The sequence below is a fragment of the Nelusetta ayraudi genome, unplaced genomic scaffold (assembly GCF_046127955.1).
Source record: "Nelusetta ayraudi isolate G7.1 ecotype Tasmania unplaced genomic scaffold, CSIRO-AGI_Nayr_v1 ptg000007l, whole genome shotgun sequence".
Taxonomy (NCBI): domain Eukaryota; kingdom Metazoa; phylum Chordata; class Actinopteri; order Tetraodontiformes; family Monacanthidae; genus Nelusetta; species Nelusetta ayraudi.
In genome coordinates this window covers 5,246,334-5,270,670 of record NW_027466057.1, presented here as the reverse complement: position 1 = coordinate 5,270,670, position 24,337 = coordinate 5,246,334, and the positions used below count along the sequence as shown (strand labels likewise).

At 43.0% G+C, this 24,337-nt stretch overlaps 1 protein-coding gene across 2 annotated transcripts; it reads left to right on the top strand.

Moving 5' to 3' along the window:
- Window positions 1-15,657: 15,657 nt before the first annotated feature.
- Window positions 15,658-19,316, top strand: LOC142883303 (homeobox protein SIX6). 2 transcript variants are annotated; one of them, XM_076018072.1, is made up of 2 exons: window positions 15,658-17,471; window positions 18,482-19,316. In XM_076018072.1, the coding sequence occupies exons 1-2, from the start codon at window positions 17,035-17,037 to the stop codon at window positions 18,645-18,647; spliced, it is 603 nt and encodes a 200-aa protein (XP_075874187.1). In that variant the 5' UTR covers window positions 15,658-17,034; the 3' UTR covers window positions 18,648-19,316. The 2 variants fall into 2 exon arrangements, with proteins under 2 accessions (XP_075874187.1, XP_075874186.1); XM_076018071.1 differs by having other exon boundaries at window positions 15,678-17,606.
- Window positions 19,317-24,337: the final 5,021 nt, after the last annotated feature.

Genomic DNA, 24,337 nt, shown 5'->3' with positions numbered 1-24,337 from the left:
TTGACTGACATCACGTTATTTTTGGGAGAATGTACTTTAAACTTAATCAGAAATAAAATTCAAGCATTAATTGAAGGGTTCACATTGGTTTGTGGGTACGTTGCTCTTCTGTTAATGGAACCAAATTCGGCTTTGGTTGATGGCCTGCGTTTCTAAGAAATCTGGCACCATTCAGCCCCACAGCACAAACTGTCCCTTTGTCAGGGGACCATCTTATAACTGTCCATGCCTCAACTGCTGCCTGTTTCCCCCGGTTTGTCAATGATCATTGCTCTGACTTGGCCACAAGTTTCTTTGCTGTTTTTTGTGAAAAGCCTTTCTCTTCTTTTCATTCACACGCATCCATGTGAGGAAACGGCTATTCCGAAGCTATGCCTCACTTGCACAATCACTTGCTTTTGCCCCGTTTGAGCTTTATGTACAAATATAATTCATCAACAGGTGTGGGAGGAAATATTTTTTTTCCTCCTTTGCTGAAGGATGTCACATTTGGAGTGTGTGGGCTAATGTGAGAGAACAAAAGTCGCTGCCAAGGGGCATTCAGCCAGCGGGAGGATTTCCTCAGTCAGCAAAGGAAAAAGAGACGGAAGCCTTGATACAGCTGGCTGCGCAGAGGCAATTACGCGGCTTAATTAATGGCAAGTATTTTCTATAGTTATGCGCAGGAGTCAGTTTGGTTCAACCCTTGCATTGACATCTCCTGTATATATCCCTGTTTCAATAGTTCATTTAGATTTTTTTTTTGTGTGATTATTTTTTCAGAAGCACTGTTTCTTCTTTAATCACACACACGTATGTATTTTTTTACTATGCACGGTGGCTTCCAAAGGACAAAATGCTGGAAGTGTCGCACATTCTGCAAATCCTTTCTGTAAAATCTTGAGACGTCGCCTGGGGAAATATTAAAGTTCCAGCCCCTGTCTTGCTGAGGTGTGACTTGAATTGGAGAGGAAGATAATGGGGGAGATGGACAGATCCATATTAGCGATGTGTTGATTTGTAATGGTTTTTCTTTAATCTCTGCCAGCTTTTCATTTGAGATTTGGGATGCTTGGCCTTGCCTTCAGCAACATTTGCTGTATCTATTTTCCCTAACACCACACTTCTTTCCACTTGAAGGATGTTTTATGTAAAATATGCTTTTTGTACCCGAGACATTTAATCACGATTAACCTTGACATTTTAGTGGCTATCGGCGTGAGTTGCGAGGTTTCATAATGGGAGACAATTAAGCACTACTTTCAGTTCAAAGATTCTGCCCTTGAGTGGGGGGTGGGTTTGTGGGGGGATCAGGCCAAATTTATAGGCAGATCTTTAGGGATTTGAACCCCCCCCTCCCGCTCTGATTATTCTGAAGTGAGTCTCTTGTAAATTATTTTTTTCCCTTGATCCATTTAATGTTGTATTAGTTTTATTTTAAAAGTAAAAAAAAAACAGAAGCTGCGGTTGGCCAAATAAAAATCCACGTAAAAAGTTATTCTGTCAAAAAGTAAGCGCATGCTTACTAATAGATAAATGGAACTTTTTTTTCTCAGCTTTTCGGGAAGCAAGGTGATAATTGTTTCTTTTTTTTTAGTGAGCTTTCAGCTGTTTATTTATCAATCTGTTTATTTATTTATTTTTTACAAAAATATATTTAGCTGTCACCAAACTTTCTCAGTCCCTTGCAGAATTTAGCGAAATGATAGAGGAGGCCAACTCAGCCCAGTGAAATGTCCCGGATTTTGTTTTTTATTGTCCAGAATACTTCACCTCTCCCTAAACACTTTATAATCAGTACTTGTGGCGGCCCTCAGCCTGCTGGAAACGTGGCAGCAGGGGAGCACTACTCTTGTCAATGTCCATTCATGGTTTTCAGAGCATGGCAAACTCGAGTATCCTTACATTGTTCGTGAAGAAAGTGCAGAGAAAATAGTTTGCCTGGGTGGTCCGACTCATTAATACACTCTGCACTTCTTGATTTACGGCTCACAGTTCAACTGCTGCCAATTAACGTGAAAACACGACGAGGGCAAAAAAAAGAAAACGAAAAAAAAAAAGAAAAGAGGAGGAAACGCGGCGAACAGGAGGAGAAGGAGGACGACGACGACGACGACGTAAAGTTTGAGTCAAGTCTGCTGCTTCACTGCGAGGTAGGACACCAGGAAGTAGCACAGCTCTACGCTGTTGGTCTTCCGGGGCTTCGCCAAACAGCTCAAAACGAGACACATAGTACAAAATCTGCTCACGTGTTATTATGAACTCGTATTTAATCCAAATTAGTCTTTAAAAAAACAAAACATCTCAGTTATATTGTCGCTAATCGTGCGTTCTGTAGCGCCTCGTTCAGTTCTTTTTCCACATACTTCCGTAGTTTTCTTGTAGTTACTTATGGGTCAGATATACACTACCAGTGAAAAGTTTGGACACACGCTATGAATTTAATGTATTTTCTTTCATTCTCATCACTGCATTGTAGTTGCTCACTGAAGACATCAAAACTCTGTATGAACACACATGGAATTAAGTAGAAAACAATTAAGGTGTAAAATAACTCAAACACGTTCGATATTTAAATTCTTCAAGTGACCTTTCATAAAAATCATATTTAGAGTTATTCAATGTGTTTTTCTTTGCTGCATAATTCCATATATTTTGCTCATATATTTGATGTCTGCAGTATTTATCTGCAGTGTAGAAAGTTGTAAAGATAAAACAAAATTGCATGAGAAGGTATGTCCAAAAACGTTTGACTGGTAGTGTACTTAGTTGTAAGTAAAAATGTCATAATATAGTGGAAAAACAATGTTCTTTCCATACAGAGGAGGCATACTTTCAGTATATTGCTGTTCCCAAGTGTCCAACCAACTGTTTTTGTAATCAAAATATGAAAACCCAAAAATGAAAGGAAAAATTTATATTTTTAAAAATTGACTGTCTTAATGTTGCTGAATGGCAGCTACATACTGAAAAGGGATAAGTTAATTGTTGAGTGTTTTATAATCATTTTCTAAATGTGTTTGTCTTTGTTTTGCCTCTCCGTATATCTCAGTTTCAGTGTGAACTGTTCCTTTATCCCCCCCTTTTTTGTTGTTTGCTTTCATTCCGGTAAAATCAGCTACTCCTTTGCTGAGGTCGTGCACTGTTGCGTGGTGCCCCGTGACCTTGTCAGAAGCAATCACCGTGGCAACACATGGCTATAGATTTCCTCTTATCTTAAGACATAATCTCTCTAATTGGTGTCAGAGTTGGGGTCCTAATGGTAAAAGTCCTGAAAATACCCACATAGACAGACATGCTCACTTGTTGACACTTAAAAAGAAAAAAAAGTGAGGCCTTGTCAATGTGGCGCTGCAACTTGTTATCAGTGGAGAGGGTGTTAAACCCTCTAGCCACTCCAGCCTGACAGAATCCTTCAGTTTAAGTCAGTCCCGCTTGACCCTCCCTACATACTATTCAAGCCTCACTCTTTACACCTGCTCCGTCCCAATAATGCAGCTGAAGTTAGGCGCCTCACAGCCCTTTGACGTAGCGTGTATCCAGTGACAGTGTGCATAAAATCTAGCTCAAATTAGTGGTGGTAAAAAGAGCACTGTTGTATTTTCCCTCAATGATTTAGCACTGCACAGCTTTTATCCCAATTAGTTATTTGTCATGCCGTAGTGGAAAAGTTTCCAACTTCCCAGAGCTCAAGAAGACCAAATTGTCTGTTTTGATCAGCAGTTGAATTCTGATGATGGAAAATTGGAAAGATTTAAACAGCACATCCTTACATTGAAGATTCAGGGATTAAGAGATTTTTTTTTTCTGTTTTAGAATTATGAAAATGAAAGTCCTTGATCATTATGATTTTTTTTTTTTTTTCTGTTTGTAGTTGAATAGATTATTCAGCAACTTGTTTTGAAATTATGAAGTAATGTCTGTATTTAATTATATTTGCAACATCTAATGAATCTCAGAGGTAAACAGTTGTAGATAATGCTAAATGCTAAAAATCAAGTTTTAGACCTTGAAAAAAAAAAATTCTCACGGACTCCAGCGATATTTTACCACATATGCGCACTGTCAGGTGATAGATATCAAGAGAGGGGCTGTGGAAAGACACAACCAGAAACCTAAAAGAAAAAAACAGAAATAGGACACGGCTGGAACTGGCTTCCCAACAACAATAACAACAACAGCAGCAGTGCCATGCAAAGGGAAGTCACACGGGGCCTCACAACGAAGAAAAATGCCCTGGAACTCATCTTGCGCGTGTCTTGTGTGTAGTAGGAAGCTGCCTTTACATTTGTGCAGACACGTGTGAGAAGTCGTGCCACAGAGGTTGAAACCAGTGGTGTTTTGGGTGTGCCTGCCTGACATTTTTCTGCTGCTTCTTTGGAGATGTGCTCCCGTGAACCAGTGTTGGTGGAGGAATAAATGCAATCAAACAAAAGGGTCGCGCCATGTGTCAGGGAAAAAAAACGTGGTTTTCTACACGCCCGCAAACAGTAAGGGAGCCTTTTTTAAATTTGAATGGCACAGAAAAGCTGTTTGCAAAATATCCCTGTATGCAGGGAGACGGCCTTCACCTGTAAACAACAGGCGCTTTTGCAATGTACAGCTGGATAAACATTCACTTATGTACAGTTTATATAAATATATAAATGAATATATACAGCACTGAATAGCAAATGCACATCATAGCTGTATATATAGCTGGATAAACATTCACTTATGTACAGTTTATAAAAATATATAAATGAATATATACAGCACTTAATAGCAAGTGCACATCATAGCTGTAGGATGCATTCAGAAGTTGACACTAGAAGTCACCTGAGACTTAATACCATGAGCAGGGATTGTGAAGAGCCACGCTGCCAGGCCACAGACCTTTCTTTTTTTTCTGACAGCCGCGTTTCGTCACCAGGGTCACACAGGCTCGACGGCGCATCCGTGCCGCCTACACACAAGTCCCAAGATTCCGCTTGAATATTAGCAAGCAGAGGTCACCCTAGTCCCGTCTCACCTGTGACCGCTCGGCAGACGTGAGCGCCATCGAGGACTTCCTTTGAGATGCCGGGAAAAATGCGACCAGTTTAAACCAATTAAATCACTGAATAGATATCCATAGGGAAGGGTTATGGGTAACCGAGAGGGACTGAAAAACATGTCAGCCTCTGATATAAATGCAGCGTGACAGAGATCGTGGAAAAGGATTTTGAAGTATCAGCGAACCACACTGGGTGGCTAGTTATTAATGAGAGACACTGTAACCTCCTTAGATGGCAACAAAGATTTTTTTCTTTCTTGAAGTTATTTAGATTTTTGAGATAGCCACCTTTACGCTTTTCACCTAAGCCACTGGGTCACAGTGGACAGGACGAAAGCAAAGCCGAGAAGGAGGAATATCTTCTTCTTCTTCTCCTCTTTTTTTCTTTCAAGGGTGAAGAAAAAGTATTTTTGAAACAGCAAACCGGGAGCTAAAAAGTGAAAATAATCAGGAGTGGTGAATGTGCCCATTGAAGCACTCCTTCGGGCGCTGCCCCTATGCTCCCACTAATGGTCGGTTTCACTGAAGTAGCAGCAGGAATGCTAACCTTCTCAATGCTTCACAACTCGGGACAAGCGCGCCAGCATTCCCATTTGTGTACTAGTGTGCGCGTGTTTGTGCCTCGCTGTCATTACCCTTTATCGGGGTAGAGGGGAGGTCACTCCAGCGCACTCTCCCATCCTGTAATGAACCAAGCCTACATATTTATGTTTTTGCCAGAGAACACTTGAAAGACAAGAGGGGTTAAAGTAAAGAGTGGGGAGGTCTTTGGACCATTTTCAATATTTTCCCCTCTGTGTGCCCCGCAGGGCAAGTGAGGGGTTGCTTGAGCACAATGATCAGGTGACCGGAGGAAAATAGCGTGGCCTTAACAAGCCCAAATTAAAAAAGAACATCATTTTAATTATGCAGTCAAACACAATTACAAGCAAATGTTTTCTCTGTGGAGCTGCCCCTGCTTTCAGGGTCTTTGTCCGTCGCTCCTCGGTGTGCGCAGAGAATGGCCCCGCTGGTCAATGGGCAGCTGAGTGGCGTGTTCAGCGGAGGCCCACATCCTCAGCCCCCAGCGTAGAATGCGTTTTGTTAGAAGAGCAGCCATACATTCTGAGCAGATTTGTTGAATTAGAGAGCGCAGCGGGAGATGGGGAAGCAGGGGGGTAAGTGATGGGGAGGACTTGTTGCTAGGTGACAGGCATACAACTGCAGCATGCCAGTTTTCAGAGCCTGGCACTCCTTGTCTGTTTTCTTTGTAGTTTTCTTCTTCTTTTTTTTTAACCCCCTCCCGCCCCCATCCCCTCGTCCTTATCACCACTCCCCTCCCCTCCTCCGCGCCCCACTCAACACACAAACACACCTAAACAGACAGTAGCCCTCCAGTCTCCCGTCCCCTCCCCGTACTCCACCCTGCCATCAATTCACTTGTCTATAACGCTCCTCGTTTCTTAAGTGTGGATAATAAAATGAAGAGAAAACAGACAAAAAAAAAAACCCTGGCGAATCGTTGAGGATTCTACTGTACACCTACTGGGAACCTCGTCATCAGCTTTTCAACCGCGCTGATACTTAAAACCTTACCGCCGCTGAGTGTTGTGGCGGCGGTGGAGGGGTTGGGGGGTGGGGGTAGGTTGCTGCTTTATTAGCCAAAGTGAAGGTGGACTCTCTCCTTCTAATGTGGTAGTTAGTATACAATCTGACATAAAGCATTAGCCTCATGGAGACACTTTGCGCTATCAGCAAAAAACGGGAAAAAACGGGGGGGAAAAAGTATCCCGAGGCCAGTAAGTGACACAGAAGGACAGGCTGAGCCGCCACCTCTCTGTTGGCATTGCCGCGTGGAAGATTTGCCATTTGAATAACCAACGTTATCAAATGTAACCTGAAACGCGGCGGTGGGTTTTCCATTAGAATCTAGACAATATGAGTTGAAAACACCGGCGTTTGATAGTTTTTTTTTGGGGGGGGGCGACTGACGGACCAATTGAATTTTCCCTGAGCAAACACATTCCTCCACTCTCCTCTTCCTCCATTAAAGTTGCCCATCTTCCAGCTCCATGCATTGGCAGTCTGGTAACTTACCTTGTCAGCTCCCTTCTATGTCACCGCATGCCAACCAGCCGTCTGCCCCCGCAGTCGCACTGACCCCTTCAGAGCCCCAATAAAAAACTATTTCTTAGCGTCGCAGTAGTTTAATTTTTCTTATGATCAGTTAATCTTTAATACATCACATTAACTGTCTTCTAGAATTTCATCAGAGTATAGTATCTTATTAATATATTGTTATTATATTTATTTATTTTAGTTTTGTCTGAGCCATCGGCCCATTCTATGCTCAAGAGTATTCAAAATAAAAAGAAATGACTGTGGCTGCTGGTGCTGCCGATTGTGGAGAGGCATTACCGTAAGATATTGTCTCTCTTTGTCTGAAAACATATTACACTTTCAGAATTAAATCCCCCACCGACCCCACTCAGCCCCCCCTCCAACACACACACACACACACACACACACACACATACGCACTCACATTCATCTTTGCACATCATGCATTCAATCCATTCCAGTGAGAGGTGTAGAGATTCAGGGTCATCTGGATTTTTGATTTCCCCCTCGGTGTCGCGTTTATTTGAAGCTCTGACTGAAGGTCAAAACATATACACCCAAATGAAAAAGCCATTGTTGATCTGTTTCTCCACCTTGTTCCTCCCTATTCCCTTTCACCAAGGAAGCATCTTTCTTTCTTTGTGTCGCAGGAGGCTTATGAGACTATCAGGGTACACCTGTGCCCTCAGGAAAATTCCCCTGCTCTCTCTAAAGCTGTATTATTCAGCACAAGGCCATGACAGTCAGTGTTTCTAAAAGCATTTGAAAGACTGTAAATGGTGATGCTAAAAACTGTCAGGAACCCACCGCGGTACAGAAAAGAAGACGGCAAATAGCTCCCTTTTACGCATATTCGCCCGGCAAATTGGACAAAGCCATTGACATTACATCTGAGTGTGAAACTGGTCCAGTTGTATTAAACATCGGTCTTTTATTTCCCTCTCTTTTAACATCAATTCACCCATTTCTAAATCGAGCAGACTGATGAAATATCATGTAAATACATTTTTGTCGCCAATTTCTTTTAAATCTTTGTTAAATGAGTTATCTTCAAGACAGATTAATTCTTTATTGTGTTAATATAGGTTTGTGTGACAAAGACGGAGCAGAAACTATTGACTAGCTCAGCCTGAAGCCAAGCAGGGTCTCTATAGGAATTCCATTAACACCGTTCTGGGCTTTACTTGCTTTCCATAACCTGTTAGTGTGCTCAACTGTTTGTCAGGAATTTATCATAACCGCGCTAATGAACACATTTATTAATTTATTTAGTTGTAGAAGTAACGAAACATCAATTATTATTATTATTATTATTATTATTATTATTATTATTATTATTATTATTATTATTATTATCTAATTAATTAACCTAACTTGCTGAAGTGCTGTTTAAAATGCCCACTCTTGGACTCTGTTGGAAAAATACCTTAAATTAACCTGATCTTTCTTTTAATGGCCATTTTATTGCAATTTCTCTACTTATAGTCATCACTGCTGATTCTACCGCTTATTTACACTGACCCCAATCTGCAGTGCGTCTGTGAAGCGGAGTGATTTAATCTTGCCTGGCAGGAGCACCCCTCTGCTTACCCTCCGACCATGCATTTTTAATCAGTATATTAAGATGTCACATAACAGTCTGAGCTCATCAGCAGCGCCCCCAGCCATCGCTGATATGGATTCAGCTATTCACAGTAATATTAGAGTCGAGCTCAAGGCCAATTTGGTTTGGTATGGGTAAAATAAATGTTGCTAAAAGACAGCCCATGCAAAACACGACAATATGGTCTTCACGTCTTTCTTTTTTCCGCACAAGGATATATTTACTATGCGACAGGAGAGCAGCAGGCGGTGAGGGATGGGGGTGGGTTATGGGGGGTAAAAAAAAAAAAAATTGACTCATCTTCTCAAGGTCTCTCGGGTCTCCACAGGGCCCCGTCCTTGTAGCACAAGACTGCTGATGCCACACAGTGCACTGAGAGGGCCGTGCACAGATAAATATTTGAGTATGTGTGAGTGGCGAAAGCGAGATGACTCTCAGCCTGTCAGTTGGGTTTGGGGTCCTGGCATCAGATGGAGACCTGCTCAGTGACACTGGGTAACTCGGCAATGACACACACGGACACACACACACACACACACACACACACACACACGGTACTTTCTCTGCCTACTTGCATCCGCCTCCCTCTCTGCATATCTCTCCCCCATTCGCATACACGCACGCACACACACACACACACACACACACACACACAAATGCGCGCATGCACACAGACACACACTGATTGCCCTGTCAGCTAACTCCTGTCAGAGGCATCACCCTCTAGGTACAGTGGTGAGCTTTTTGTGCACACAGTGATCAGGCAGCTCGCCAGCTCTGCCTTCTCCTGCCTCTACCTAGACGACTGCCTTCACTCTAATGAGCTCTGTCAGAATGGCATTTGACATAAGCCGTCAATAAAGCACAGCTGACAAACATAAAGAGTCCGGAAATCCTGGATATCCTTGCCTGGTGGCCGTTCGCCCTGGGAAGAACTATGCTAGCAAGAGTCTGGCCTTGCGCTCAGTTTGCGGTGAATCGAAGTGAATATTCGCCCTGCGTAACAGTTTTTGTGTTTAAGATCTCTTAACGCACCGAAGGAACACTTAACAGCAGTTAACATTTCTTTTTTTTTTTTACACTGTTTCTAATTCTGTCGCATTGCAAGTAGAAAACGTTTCCCTACAGCTCACAGGCTGCTGCTCATCTACATTTGGCTCTGTGAAAAAACTATTTTGAAAAACTATTGAACTGAAAGGAGTATTGTTTTTTCTCTTAGTTGTGGGGAGTAGATTGTAAGACACGGTGAGTATACCAGTTTAAGTAAGTGTGAGATCAGAATGAAGTCACTGCAGTGTACACAGGGCTCACTATGAATCATTACCCTGAGCTAATGGAAACAAGTCAAGCTACTATTTTTTTTGTCCTGTTTTTTTTTTCTTTTCAGTTTTGCCAGAGACACATGGGAACTGAGTTGGGAAATGGATGTAAGAAAAAACAACTAATTTAGAAAATGAATCTACGCCATTTCGCTGTATTTCTCCCTGTTTTTGTAACGCGAGGTTCTTTTTTTTACTTGCACACAACACATTAAATTGTGTATCCTAAAAAGACTGAGTGTGTAAAGGTCAGTGTTGAAAAAGCTGTGATGGTGCAGACAAAAGAGCATAGTCTGTCGCTGGAAGAGACATTTATTGACATCCATCCACCCGTGTGTGTGTGTGTGGGGGGGGGGGGGGCTGCAGGGAGGGTCTTGAACAATGTGAAGTGGAGGTGACGCCCAGGCAACATGGTTGTGGCATTGTGACCTGTGCCCCGACTCACACACCATATAGCTTCGCAGTGCCAGAGGAGCCTCTGATCATGATGAGTTTTGACTCCTGTCACCTTTGCGTGTTGTCAAGATCCTATGACACGGACAGGAATTTCTACTCTTTTGTTTTTTGGGGTTTTTTTTTGAATTGACTTGACTTTAATTTTGGAGAAAAAAAAAATCATCCGCGCTGTTGTGAAAAGCAATACGCAGTTGCTGTGACTTTTGAAGGATCTCTAACATATTATGTAAAGGCTTGTGGAGCTTTTATGCTGTGTGGTGCGTTGTGTTTGTCCGTGTATTTATTTATGATTTTATTTTATGATTTATTTATGATGGGAGGAGAGCCAGACAGTGTATGGGAGACTGCAGAGAAGGGTTCAACCATCTCTTCCTGTGAGGCCATCAGTGCAGTGCCACCACACGGCTTTAACACACGTCCCAATGTTTTGCATTCGAGAAACCTATATTGACGCTTATTCAACTTTGCGCCTGCCACATGCATTTCTGTCTAAATGCGAGCGAGGCAGGGGCGGTAAAGAAAAGCATGGTGCTGAATGCCAGTGTCGGGTACATTTTGTGGAAAATTACTCGCTGCTGCTGCGATCAGCCTCCGTTTAAACCAGTATACCGTGTGCGTGCGAGCGTACTCGGGCAGAGGATTCGCTGGACATAATTACCAGATTGCCATTTGCGCTCTAACGGCGAAGCGCTGCCTTGTACACACGGTCAATTTGCTGCGTGAGTGCTATAGGTGATCCTTGCATTTGTTCATTTGCAATTTTTGTATCCCCGCCACTCCGCTTCTCGCACAAAACGGCAACAAATATGCTGGCGGAGCATTGTTCGGCGCGCACTCTTCCCTGTTTCATTTAGCTTTTTTATTTTGCAAGATATTGACTGCATTCAAGAGTGGAATGGATTTAATGCAAAGTGCATGCAATATCTAGCGCAGCCCATGGTTGCTGTTTTTTATTACTGTGTAAAAACAGGGTTTGGTTTCTTGCTTTTTCAAATTGGCTTTTGGAGAAAGAGTTGAGGCTCTCTTTTATCATGTGTGATCATCCAGCAAGGATGATCACACACGTGGCGGCCGTGAAACCTTCGACACAGGATGTGACTTTAATGCGGCCTAAAAATCTTCCATTCAGTGAAATTTGTAGGACGCAGATGTTTGAATGAGTCCCGCCCTAATATGTATGAGCAGCGCATAGATTGACACGATAGAACATCCCTTTGACCGAGGCGTGAGAGCTCTCCTACGTGATCAACGGTGCCGTCGGTAAAATTACTCCTTTCACCGCAGCATTGAGAATCCGCGCTAGAATAGATACTCACCACTGCCATTATCAGTCGTGAAATGTGCTCCATGGAATTGGATATTCCCCTTCCCCATTCCCGTGTGAACTGGCTTAGTAGGATATCATGTGCAGCAATTACAACAACGGTGGCATGGTCGCGTGGTGCACATATATGCCCTGTGAAACAAAGCTTCAGGGGAGGAGAATGTGTGCCGAAGCAGGGTCGACTCTGTGTGTGTGTGTGTGTGTGTGTGTGTGTGCGTGTGCGCGTGTGCCCGTGCATGTGTCCCCGCGGTGACTGCTGCAGTGTATTGGCTCATCCCTAACCATGTCAGCAGGGTTGTGTGAGTGAACGCCACTGGATTATGTGCACTCGGGGGGCCAAAGGGTCAGTGGATAAGAAGTCTTCTCTGTTACCGCAAATCTGCAGATTAAACACAGCGTCGAGAGTTAGTGCCGCCCCGGGGGCAAATGGGTCTGAAAACACGACTCTCTGAGAGCTTTGGCATAACCCTCCTGCTGCTGCGGAGCAGCGCCGCAAACATATGAGCGATGCGACTTCCCTCTTAAGTCCCCGACTGCCAGAGCCCGGCCTTTAAATACATCCGGGTAATCCAGGGGTTACGGGTAGTGTTGCCGACATGATATCTTAATTGGAAAGTTAATCCTTGGTGCTGCAACAGCTGACTCTCGGGTTCAAACGGTCTGCGGCGCAGTGAGACGTCAACACGAGCCGGAGCGTCAAGCAGACAGCAGTCAGCAGTGTTTCTGTATTCCACCTTTGTCTGCCGAGCCACCCGAGGCAGCCAGGTGCACGCGTTGTCACTTGGAGCTGTTTCAGGCCAGATCGGAGCCCGCCCACACACACACACACACACACACACAGACCAGAGGTTGTTTACAAGTAGCACCATGTATTTTCTCTGAAATGGGAGCATAGAGTTGCGCAGAGATTGGTTTTTTAACACTAGCTGCGTGTCCATTAGCCCTCGGGAATTGCGCAAAACCTAAATATCGCAATAAAAAACTGCTGGTAATGGAAACACCTAAACTTTGGAAAACCTCTCAAAAATCGCTAAAAGGTTTTGACGCTTTCTTGAGGTGGTTTTTCAGACGTATCGGTATATAGAGGTCTATTGCAATAGTGTCAGGGAAACACTTTTTTTTCGCATTTACTGTACACATCAGTGGACGTGATGAACGGAGTCACATGACCAGTTCACTTTCAGAATTATGGCTTGTGCACTTCACACCATTCAATGGAAACACCTGCAAATTGCAATTGTTCTTGTTGAAATTTTAGAAATATTGCTTTTATTTTGTGAAAAACTGTAATGGAAACGCAGCTAGTGTTTTGAGCCAAATTTATTGCGGCTGTATGTGCTTCCACATCATGTCTCTGAACCTTAAATTATGATAATGAACCCGTGATCTGTTCATTAAGCGCCCTTAGTTTTATTTTGATGCATCTTGCACAAAATTTCAAGTGTTCTTCCGTCCATCCTACATTGGTTCTCTTTTTTCCTATCCTGCCAGTCATCCAGGTGGCCTGCATGATTTTGTAGGTGGCGGAAAATAACGATGGAAACGACGATACATTAAATAAATCGTGCTGATTACACTTTCTTCTGCTCGGCAGTGGGGTTTATCGTCTGCTCAGCGTGGCTGGGTGCTAGTCGGGGGAGGAGGGAGCAGGGGGAGGGCAGACGGAGACAGAAAGGTACTGTGGCTCTGTATGGGATAGTGGCAGGATGTTGGTGACAGGCTCATGCAGCGTCTCGTCTGCTCCAGTGATCCGGGGGAATCTGGGTCATTTCCAGCCTGTTCACATGTAACTATTCCCCACTCCTTTTGCTCTCCGCGCCCAGGGCGATGTGCGACCCAGCTACATGCTAATGATGATGCAAAGGAAATGTACTACTTGTTTCTTATTGAAAGAGAGAGAGAGAAGCGGCGCACCTCAGCAGCATATAACAACCCCCCTCTTCACCTTGTGGCCTGTGTAGTCCCTGAATGTATTACAGACTTATTCTCTAAGGAAATACTCTCAAACTGCTGAGCGTGGTAAAGGACCTGAATTACAGAAGCGGTTGCTGTTGGTGTCCATGAAGTATTGCAAAACCTTTTTATGTTCTGTACATCGAGTAGTTATATTTACGCGTAATAAATTCGGAACTAAAGTTGCTGACAGCTACTTGGAGGGTAAATCTTATTCACAGCCAAGGGCTGCTTTCAGCTTTCAGCCTTCAGCCGTATGCTGCACACAAAGTTTGCCCGTACTTATAGCTTTGACTTATCTCAACATGTTGAAATCAAAATATGTTACAGTTTAATGGAAGATAGGAAATTTCAGAAATCTGCAAAAAAAATAAAATAATTTATTGAGCGTTGATTCTATAAGTTTATAAGATTGTGATATTTTTCAGATAGGTTTTTACCTGAATACTGAGTTATATTTTGAAATAGCCATTTTCAATTTCAAAGAAGTTCCAGATAATGTCCACAAAGACGAAGCAATATTATTATGATTATCTTTTCCTTTCATGCCACACTGGCTGCAGAGCTGGAATCAGTGGAATCCAACCAAACAGGAAAAAAATGGATGTTTGAATAAACTCCACTGTGTGGCAGTGCTGAATGTGCGGAGATATTGGTGTCAGGAGGCCCACTATCCTCTGACACAGTGACATAGGCCTGGCCTCTCACACTGTAGAGCTCATACTGCTCAGATTGGCAGAGTGCATTTAATTTAACGAAGGCTATACGTCTGTCTGCTATGTGAAATTATAGCTTCTGACACAAAACGGGAACCTGTCAGAGGTTGATACCACAAGTCTTTTTTTTTCTTTTTTTTCTTTTTAGGAATGTGTCATTTTAAATGACTTTTTTTTTCTTGCAAAGACACCTGTTTATATGTAACATAAAAAAAAAACAATCCCACACAACCTGGCCAAGAGGAGAGAAAAAAGGAATCCAGACCTTTCTTTTCATTCCATCAATATTTTAGCAATGCCTCCAACCTAGACGTGTTGCTTACAAAGCACAGTCTACAATTGTTATTTCCAGCCCTCCGTTTAAGGGATCCAAAACTCAGCTATGATTTATTGATGTTCCCTTCCTAGAAAAGGAGTCTTGCCGTCCTTGTCGATTTAGGTTGGGTCGAGAAGCACGGATGAAATATTAACGGCAAGCTGGATGTTCCAGGCCAGCACCTTGTAAAGTCGCCCTCGCAGTTTACTTCCATCACCACCGCCTCCCGCCGAGGTCTAATCCTTTATTTACAAATATTTACCGCTCGGTGTAATAAATATGCGTGGCGTAACGGCGACGCTGCGCAGAGAGCCTGCGCTCCTGGTCGTGGCTTGCAATTCTCGCATTTGCGACTTTATGAATAGACCTTTTGTTCAGATTGTTTGAACAAAAACAAATAAGCATCCACGCAGAGGCGTCACGTGCAAATAAAGCCTTTTGCAATCAAGATTTTTTTTTTTTCCCCCTCCTCTCTTTAATCTGCGCTGATGTTGCGGCTTCCAGCAGCTTCCTGTGCAGAAGGCGTTTTATAACCGCGCGCATCAAGAGTCTATAATTCATGCAAGAGGAGCCCCGAAGGCAATTCAGCTCGAGTGTGCGTGTGTGTGTGTGTGTGTGTGGCGCGCGTGCGTCCGTAGCAGGAAAAGGCGCGTGCACGCGCGTCTGTGCGTGCGTGCGTGCTGAGGGCGGGGGGTGGGGTGGGGTTGCTCTGTGAAAATAATATCGGGTTTTTCCGTCAGAATGAACTTTACTACTGTACCCAGCCATGAAATAATGTGACCCGACACTTCAAACCATCTGCGCTATCTATCCCCCCTCTTATTTACCAAATCAGCCTGTGCACATAGCCGAGTGTGTCTGATACTAGAGCCGAGTTGTAGCCCGCCAGGGTCGGTCGTGGTAATCCTATGTACACAAATAAAAACGCTGCTTTCCAGTGTCACAGGCGTGGAGGCAAGGCAAAGCAGCTTCCGCGCACTGACGCTGCTGGCAGGGCAGATTTAACGAAACCAAAAATACTATAAGGAAGGAAAGGAGGAAATTAGAATCAGACAGTGATCATTTGCGTTTATTTAAATATTCCACGCACATACAAAAAGGAGCATGCCACAATAAAGCAAAAGCACTGATGCATTTTTATTATCGCTCTGGAAAATGCAGGGCCTCGACTGTCACCGACTGTTGGAGGGGGAAAAAAATGAGCACATCTATTTTACAACCAAACATCGGAGAATAAAGGTGGGCTTTCTGTCAAAGATTGCTATTTTCACTACAAGTGAAAAGACAGCCCCAATCAATTTTTATTTTGAAAATAAAAATTGTAAAAGCAGAGGGTTTGCGTTTTTCAATTATAAAAAAAAAAAATATCACATCTATCTGATTGCTTTATCTGTTACTACGCGACCCTTAATTGTAACGTTTTTATTATTATTGTGTGTTCGCCGAGGATATCATGCCTGGGTGCGGTGTTATTTTGCTGTGGGAAGCCGGTCTCGGTGAGGCGAGACTGGGGGGTGTTTCGTCGCTGTGGCCCTTCACAACATCACAACACAGGCTGACGAGTCTTTCTCGGAACAAAAGGCAGAAGCTACGCGGGGCAGCTAAAAACGTTTGAAGAAACGAAGCAAAAAAAAAAAAAAAGGTCAAAATGTTTATATTATATTTTTTGAAAAAAAAAAGGGAGGCGCTGAGCTCTGCTTTTACGCCCGATTGGCCGAACTTGACAGTGATTGACGTGCATCCATGGCAACCGAGCAGCCAATCTGCCAAGTCCAATAGGAAATCATCGGAGGGGGGCTTGACTGTCTTTTTCTCCCCCCCATCCCCTCCTCCTTTAAAAAAAATACATCTCTGCCCCGGCTTTAATTCTTTCGACTTTCCAATCGCGCCATACCTTGTAAAACTCATCGCGGCTCCGGCTTTCATCCTACCCGCACCTCCAGAACCTCTTTTTTATTCCCCCTTGCCGAGTTCGCCCAGCCCCGAGGAGAGGATGCGGTAGCTGGGTCTCCCCCCCTCCCTCCACCCCTCATCGCAGCCTCCTGGTCCCCCTCTCTCCGCGGCGGTTCGGCGTTTCCACGGCTGGCGAAGGGCGATCGGGTGCGACAACTTTGGGATTTGCGCGTCCTTTTCCGGGGCTCCGAGGAGAAGCGGCGGAGGAGGAGAGAGAGGAGAGACGGGAGGCGGAGAGGGGGGTTGGAAAAACGAACCTCCAACGGCAGAAAAAGCCTCCATGTTTCAGCTGCCCATCTTAAATTTCAGCCCCCAGCAGGTCGCCGGGGTCTGCGAGACTCTGGAGGAGAGCGGCGACGTGGAGCGCCTCGGCCGCTTCCTCTGGTCGCTGCCCGTCGCGCCGGCGGCCTGCGAGGTCCTCAACAAGAACGAGTCGGTCCTCCGGGCCCGCGCCGTCGTCGCCTTCCACACGGGCAATTTCCGCGAACTTTACCACATCTTGGAGAACCACAAGTTCACCAAGGAGTCGCACACGAAGCTGCAGGCGCTGTGGCTGGAGGCGCACTACCAGGAGGCCGAGAAGCTGCGGGGACGCCCGCTGGGGCCGGTGGACAAGTACAGGGTGCGCAAGAAGTTCCCGCTGCCCAGGACCATCTGGGACGGAGAGCAGAAGACCCACTGCTTCAAGGAGAGGACCCGGCACTTGCTGAGAGAATGGTACTTACAGGACCCCTACCCGAACCCCAGCAAAAAGAGGGAGCTCGCACAGGCGACAGGACTTACACCCACACAAGTCGGAAACTGGTTCAAAAATCGCAGACAAAGAGACAGAGCAGCGGCCGCAAAGAATAGGTGAGCTCAGCCGTGGGCATCTTTCCACACGTTTTGCTTTATAATATTAAAATAAAATGTGTATTGTTGTGTTGGAGAGATGAAATAGCCGCCTGCTGACTTACTGAGTGCATCTCGATAGAAGTGATTGTGGAAAAGAACGTGCAGACTAAAAACGTTAAATTCAAAAATAGTTTTTTTTTCTGTAATTTAATAAGCATATGAATTGACTTGAATCTGCCCCCCCCCTAATTATTCATTTTCATTTATCGTGTTTTTTCATACGTCGTATTTTGAAGGATCAAAAGGAAATTATAATTTCGAATTTCTTCCAGTTTCCACGTTTTCTCCTCAAATGTTGACGTGTTTATTTAGGGTGAAAATAATTTATTATTTATCAATTTGTCAAGTGGATAATTCAATTATAATTTCGTTTTTAAAATGTATGTTTGGATCCCTGTTATTACAACATTGCTGTTTTATTTGTTATCATTTAGACAGTAAAATAAATCGAGTGTAGTTCACCGTCACAATGGCTGTATTTCTAAGCTCAGACTTGAAAGAATCATTTACGTCCATATTTTCAATATTTGCAGAAACAGAAATAAAATCCCATTCGTTTATACAAAGGGACCATCGTGAGAATGGCTCGTGAATTTCCCTTTGGGGATATTTAAATCGCAAAAATAGTCTAGTTGATTTAAATGTATTGTAATTTACCACATTTTAAGCGTTTGTTGTTATTTTGTCATGAGACGGAAAAATAATGAAAGTGTTATGTAAGGAAAACACTGACGCCATCACGATGAGATGCCAGTGAAAAGAGCAAACACTCCCATCGCGTCTCAATTCACACTGTCCCGTCTCCTCCTTGTCTCCCCGTCCATTGCATGCAGGCTCCAGCAGCAGGTACTGTCCGGCGGCTCGGTTCGCTCCTTGGCGGACGACGACGGCACCGTGGACCGTCTGGGCAACTCGTCCAGTCCGGAGGCCAGTTTGTCCAGTAAAGCGGCCGCCTCCGCGATCTCCATCACCTCCAGCGACAGTGAATGTGACATCTGACGGGCCGGATGGAGCTCGATAGAAGTAACGGGGGGGATACGAGCCGAAAGACAATCTAATAAAACAAGACATAGTGCCTGCGTTCAGCTCACACACACACACACACACACACACACACACACACACACACACACACACACTGATGTTTGACGGGTGCCAAAACGTGAGGATCTGTGATCTATGACGGATCGCCCGTCCTTCTCCCCTTATCTTGTAGGCCTGCATTTTCTTTTATTTTTTTCATTTGCGTTTCCCCCCCCACGCGTGGATAACAGAACTAAATCCGGACCATCCAACACATACGACGGACTATTGGTCAAGGAGATGAAATGTAAAAAGAAAGAAAGAAAAAAAATGACAGAGAGGAGGCATCGTTTGAAAAAGGGACGAAACCGCTGTTCTACGTGGTTCATTCTATCTTGGGGGAAGAACAAAAAAAGAACTGTGATATTTTTACCTTACGTTTTAAAGTTTTATATATAATGTTTTATTTGCCTATTTAAAATGATCTGCTCTGTCTCTTCGAATTTCATATTCATTTGCTTGGTGTTTTTAATACTTACCTTGTGCACAGGTCAACCTGTTGAGCATGCGCGCTTTAGTGAAAATGTGTTTCAGTAAAAGGAAAAAAAAAGTAAAGATTAACAAATAAAATAATTGTGGATCAAGCGAGAATGAAAGCCAGCCTTATTTTATTCATTCATTCACCGATCTATTTTTTGAAAATGGTGTGTCGCGGTCTAAAATATTGAAATATCGCGTTCACAAAGCCGTCCCTCCGCTCGAGTGTGAAGCAAAGTTTTGCTGATTATAACGCCTTGCTGCTGTATTCTGTGACACGTTATGGAGCGAGGCTAATTGGCCAACATGCTCCGCGTCCCGTAATGCAGTGTGACAGCGAGAGGTCAAAGAGAGGCCGGCTCACTAACCCGGATGATCTGCGAGGGAGATCATGGAGATCAAAACACGGCAGATTGTGGAAATAAGCTTCATTCTGCCCGTGTAGCAGGAGAGAGAACGCGTCTCAAACCTCGCAAGTCTATCGCCTGTACGTTTGCCCACGATGCTCTGCATGGCTTTTATTTTATTTTATTTTATTTTTTGCATTTGTGCGTATAGCCTTAGTTCACCTTAAACCGCTAAGAAGCATCAACGATGGTTATACGATGGCTTTAATGCAAGACTTCAACCCCGGGGCCATCTGTAATTTTATTTATTTTTTACTCTGAAGTATCCAATTTGTTTTTATGTTGATGTTTACATTCTAATCTGATGCGGGCTCGTCATGTGCTCGATTAAAATCCAGTCATTTAATTGCCAGAGGGAGTCAATACGAAAAATAATTCGAACATTATTGCGTTTATTTTATTTTTTTTACTTGGTTGGTAAAGAATAATTCCTCTCATTTGCTGTAACGCCTGAATAGCGTCTTAATTTCTGACTGCAATTTCAAATTCAACCGCCAAAACTGATTCCATAAGAAAACTCTTATTGGCTCGCTAAACGAAACGTGACGATTTTTTTTTTTTTTTTAATTGTTTTTATTTTTATTTGTTTTTAACGTAAATCTACGCGTATTGCATTACGTTTCAACGTGGCCGGGGCAAAGTGAGCAAAGCAACCTTTCAAGAAAAGAAAAAAAGAAGTTGAAGTCGAGCTTTTCCAACTGATGGGACAGACACCTGGTGTCGCACCAATTTGCAATTAATTAGGCTTCAGTAACTTCTGAGACACACAAAAGGCTTTTTCAGTTCGAACAAACGCTGAAGCCAAATGTGTATTGGGGAGGCGAGAGGAAACACGGTGAAAGGAAATAAATGGGTCGGGGATTTCTCCCCTTTTTTGGGGGTTTCCTTTTTTTGCCAGTCCTCTTTCAGAGCGTGGATACGAAATGGCTGAATATTTCCGTTTCCATTGAGAATAAGGGCGACGGGGGAACTGGATGAAAAAGTCTTTCTCGCAGTCAATACGGTTGTCAAACTGGTCAGCGGTAATCAGTGCTAATGATGGGTCTGGGGTCCCCGCTCGGACAAAAGGGGCCCCGCCGCTGTTTTTGTAAAGGGAAGCCATCGCGGGTCCCACTCCAAAGAAAAGACCCCATGTGAAGGGGGGAGTCTGGGCACGCAACTCACAACCCTGACGCAGCCATAGGCCCGACAAGAGTTTGACCCGATAAAGACGCAATCATTTGATCAGTTGCTGTTTCATACATGGATAGAGGGATCGGGGGCCACTTTGATTTGAAAAACCCCGACCTTGATATAGACACACTTTGCTCATCCAACTGTTTTTTTGTTTTGTTTTTTTTTACACTGAATGTTGAATATATTTGTGCCTTTATCCAAGTTTAAGTTTGACTGGGAAAATTGTGGATAACTCATTCGATATTAAAAACAATTAAGGCATTGAGTTGTGACAGTCGAGGCTATTGAGGACAGAGTGCAACCTTGGCAGTAGTTCGGAAGGAAACAACACAGAAATTATTGTGTGTGTGTGTGTGTGTGTGTGTGTGTGTGTGTGTGTGTGTGTGTGTGTGTGTGTTTTGTTTTTTTTTTTGTTTTTTTACAGCGAATGTGTCAGTCGGATTCCTCATTATAGCTGTAAAATCAAAATTAGGCAAGTTGGGAAATAAATATCCATTATTCCGTCTATTATTGAATAACTTAATTTCAGTTTATTAAAAATAAACACGGTTCAACTAAATCCAGTAGAATGGAATGGACCCTGACCATGCTCGTATTTATATTTAATTTATAATTTATTTTAAAGTTGTTTTTTTCTCTCTCTCTCTCTCCAGTATGTTATTTGTGTTGTTAATGGGGATGGTCAGGATATAACACCTGGCGACGATTAAAAACAAATATATATTTAAAAAAAGAAAAAGAAAAAAATGAATAAAATAATTTGTGGTTAATATTTCACAGTGCGGAAGCTGTGACGTTCCGGCATTGTGTTATTATTCTTATTGTCACGTCAGTTTGTAAGGTCGGCAACAAAACAGCCAATGTGTCGCCGCCGAGTCTCCTCAGTGTAAAACTCTTGATTGTGAAACCGACCCCGCTCGCTTTGTCGCCAATGTTTAAACACTGTTGTTGTGTGTTATTATTGCTCCTGCCCCAGACCGTGAACGTCACACCACCGACAATGGCAACAGTTGTCTGAGGACGCACTCGAAGCGCACGCAGGTAACCAGGAAGAGAGCCACTGCATGATGCGACCTCACAAGACCACAAGTTCAGTGGCCTCGGGCTTGCAAAGTGTGTCGATGAGCTTGTCGCGATTTCAGGTCGAGGGCCAAATGTGTTCGTTCAAACAAGATTTAAGCAAAGTCAAAAGGCCTGTCGTCGTGGCGTTACGGGATGAAAGTGATAAAACATTGGGAACGGAATCGGATCGGTCATTTCCATTTGGAAATAAAAACACAATTAAAAAAAAAAAAAAAAAAAAAAAATGCAGTGCCGTCTCCGTCAGTCCAGTCGAACGAACTGCAGCTGCCCACCTCCATTTCATTTGGACACTTGTTTGATTCCGATTCAGCATCTAATAATTTTATTATGACAAGTTGAAGCAAATAAATCGTTTCTTGTTTCGCGTATTTTTCCGCATTTAAAAAACACATTGGGGGGCTATCACTCCCACTCACTCAACGTTTAAGTGTTTGTTTGTTTGTTTGTTAGTTTGTTATAATAGAAAATTTCTATTAAAGGCGAATATTCCTGCAATTCGATAACTACTTGCCCTTTGTTTGTCAGAATTTAACTTATTATCAACATTAGGGATGCAGACTTTAACATTGACGTGAAGTCCCAGCGTGTAAAATAAATTTCATGATCGGGTATAATAATAGGTTACACAAGCTGCTCTTATCTGCTAAAGGAGAAACTGGAGGTGCGTCATGTTGTGCTGTTTTGAACGTTATACTGTTTTTGAATATGCAGCAACACACTTGCGTGCCTTCCCCATCATTCAAGCAAAGTTCAGGATCTTGTCTTTTTCCATGTATTTCTATTTGATTATATATATATTTTAACACGAGCGTTCGGGCCTATACACACACCACCTGTTTATGACATAAACACACTAGATACAGCCCCCAGTGAAGGGGCTTTAACTTTGTCACATTCTCCCTCTCGACACCTGAAGTGGTCGAGGACACTCAGCGGGGGGATTTTGCCCTTTGCAGCGCCTCCTTTGTTCTCCACCATCTTTTATTTATTTTTTCTCCTCCAACAAAAGCGCTCTCCAACCTCTCCCCTCTTGAAACGACAACTTTCTTCCACACCTAAAAAAAAAAAAAAAAAAGATTCCCGTGGCTTGTTTACAGGTTGTGCACACAAGCTTCGTCCGGTGATCTTTTCAAAGTCTTGCAATCAAAATAGTTTGCTCCCAGCACTAAAGGAGTCAAGTGCGGGCTCATTTCTGTCAGCTCATTTAGTGAAGGACAACAATATGTCACAACACTCCTCCTTCCATCCTCCTCCTCCTCCTCCTCCTCTTCCACCTCCTCTTTCATCTCCTCGCGTCCGTAACGCCGTAAACAGCCTTTGTTGTATTTGGGCCTGTTTGTTTATTCCTTTGTGTGAATTTCCGACATCACATAGGATATGCTTTAATTTCAAGGAATAACGAAGAGAGGGAGAGAGAGAGAAAGAAAAATCTATTTCCTTAATATGGACAATTGGAAGCTGTGTGCTGGTGTCGCCCCCTTGTGGTTGAGCCTTATTTTATACCACAGGAGGTATTTCCCCACCAACAATTTACTTTGACAATGCCTGAATGGTTTAATCTTGTGCAGCATAAATGATTTTGACCAAGCCAATCTTGTATTTTGGTGAGATGAATTAAAACTTTGCAAGTATCTTGTGGTGTTGGTACAATTATCTTATTGGTAAGCTCACCTATTTGGGAAATACACAGAGATTTTCAACATTGTGTGAGATGTGTTTTTAATTATTTTTTTTTTACATTACATTAAAATATTATATATATTTAATGTAATATATGTCATGTATATATATATAATTTACATTACATTATATATATATATATATATATATATATATATATATATATATATATATATATATATATATATATATATACACACACACACACACACACACACACACACACACACACATATATATCTCCAAGAGACATAACCTTGGAGTATTATCTAGCCTTTGTCCCCAGTCCCATGAATAAATTGCTACAGCAATTGTATTCTGTATTTCTTTACAGATTTTGTGGCCAATTTACAACAGAAGTTTCGTTCAATAAAATTATATCTACAATGAATCTCTTTACGCGTCAGGTCAATGTCGAACAGCTAGCAGAGACTTTCAGCTCTGTGGAAAGAAACACAGTCTTATTAAGATCATCATTGTCTTCTTTTTTTTCAGGTCACACTATTAAAACAACCCAAGATGTTACACATGTAATGCATAGTCATGTGGAAATATTACCTACAAGGGGCAGTGATTTAATTTTGCCTTATGCGTTAAGAATAAACGTATGAAACTTAATAGGGCAACACGCCCTTTCATTTTGGTTTGTCGAGTTAAGAATCCTAACTTGTGTACATGTTAGGCCAGCTCATTTTAAATTAAAGTTGCCTAATTTCAGCCAGGAGCTTTATTGACGCTTATCAGGTAAATAGGCTGTGTCAGAGGAACATTGTAAGTTTTTCT

What these genes read in the sequence shown, in the direction of transcription:
- LOC142883303 (XM_076018071.1), top strand. Translation starts at nt 17,035, where the DNA reads ATGTTTCAGCTGCCCATCTTAAATTTCAGCCCCCAGCAGGTCGCCGGG. An exon ending in GCAGCGGCCGCAAAGAATAG is followed by an intron (nt 17,607 to 18,481) that starts GTGAGCTCAGCC and finishes CATTGCATGCAG; the next exon opens with GCTCCAGCAGCAGGTACTGT.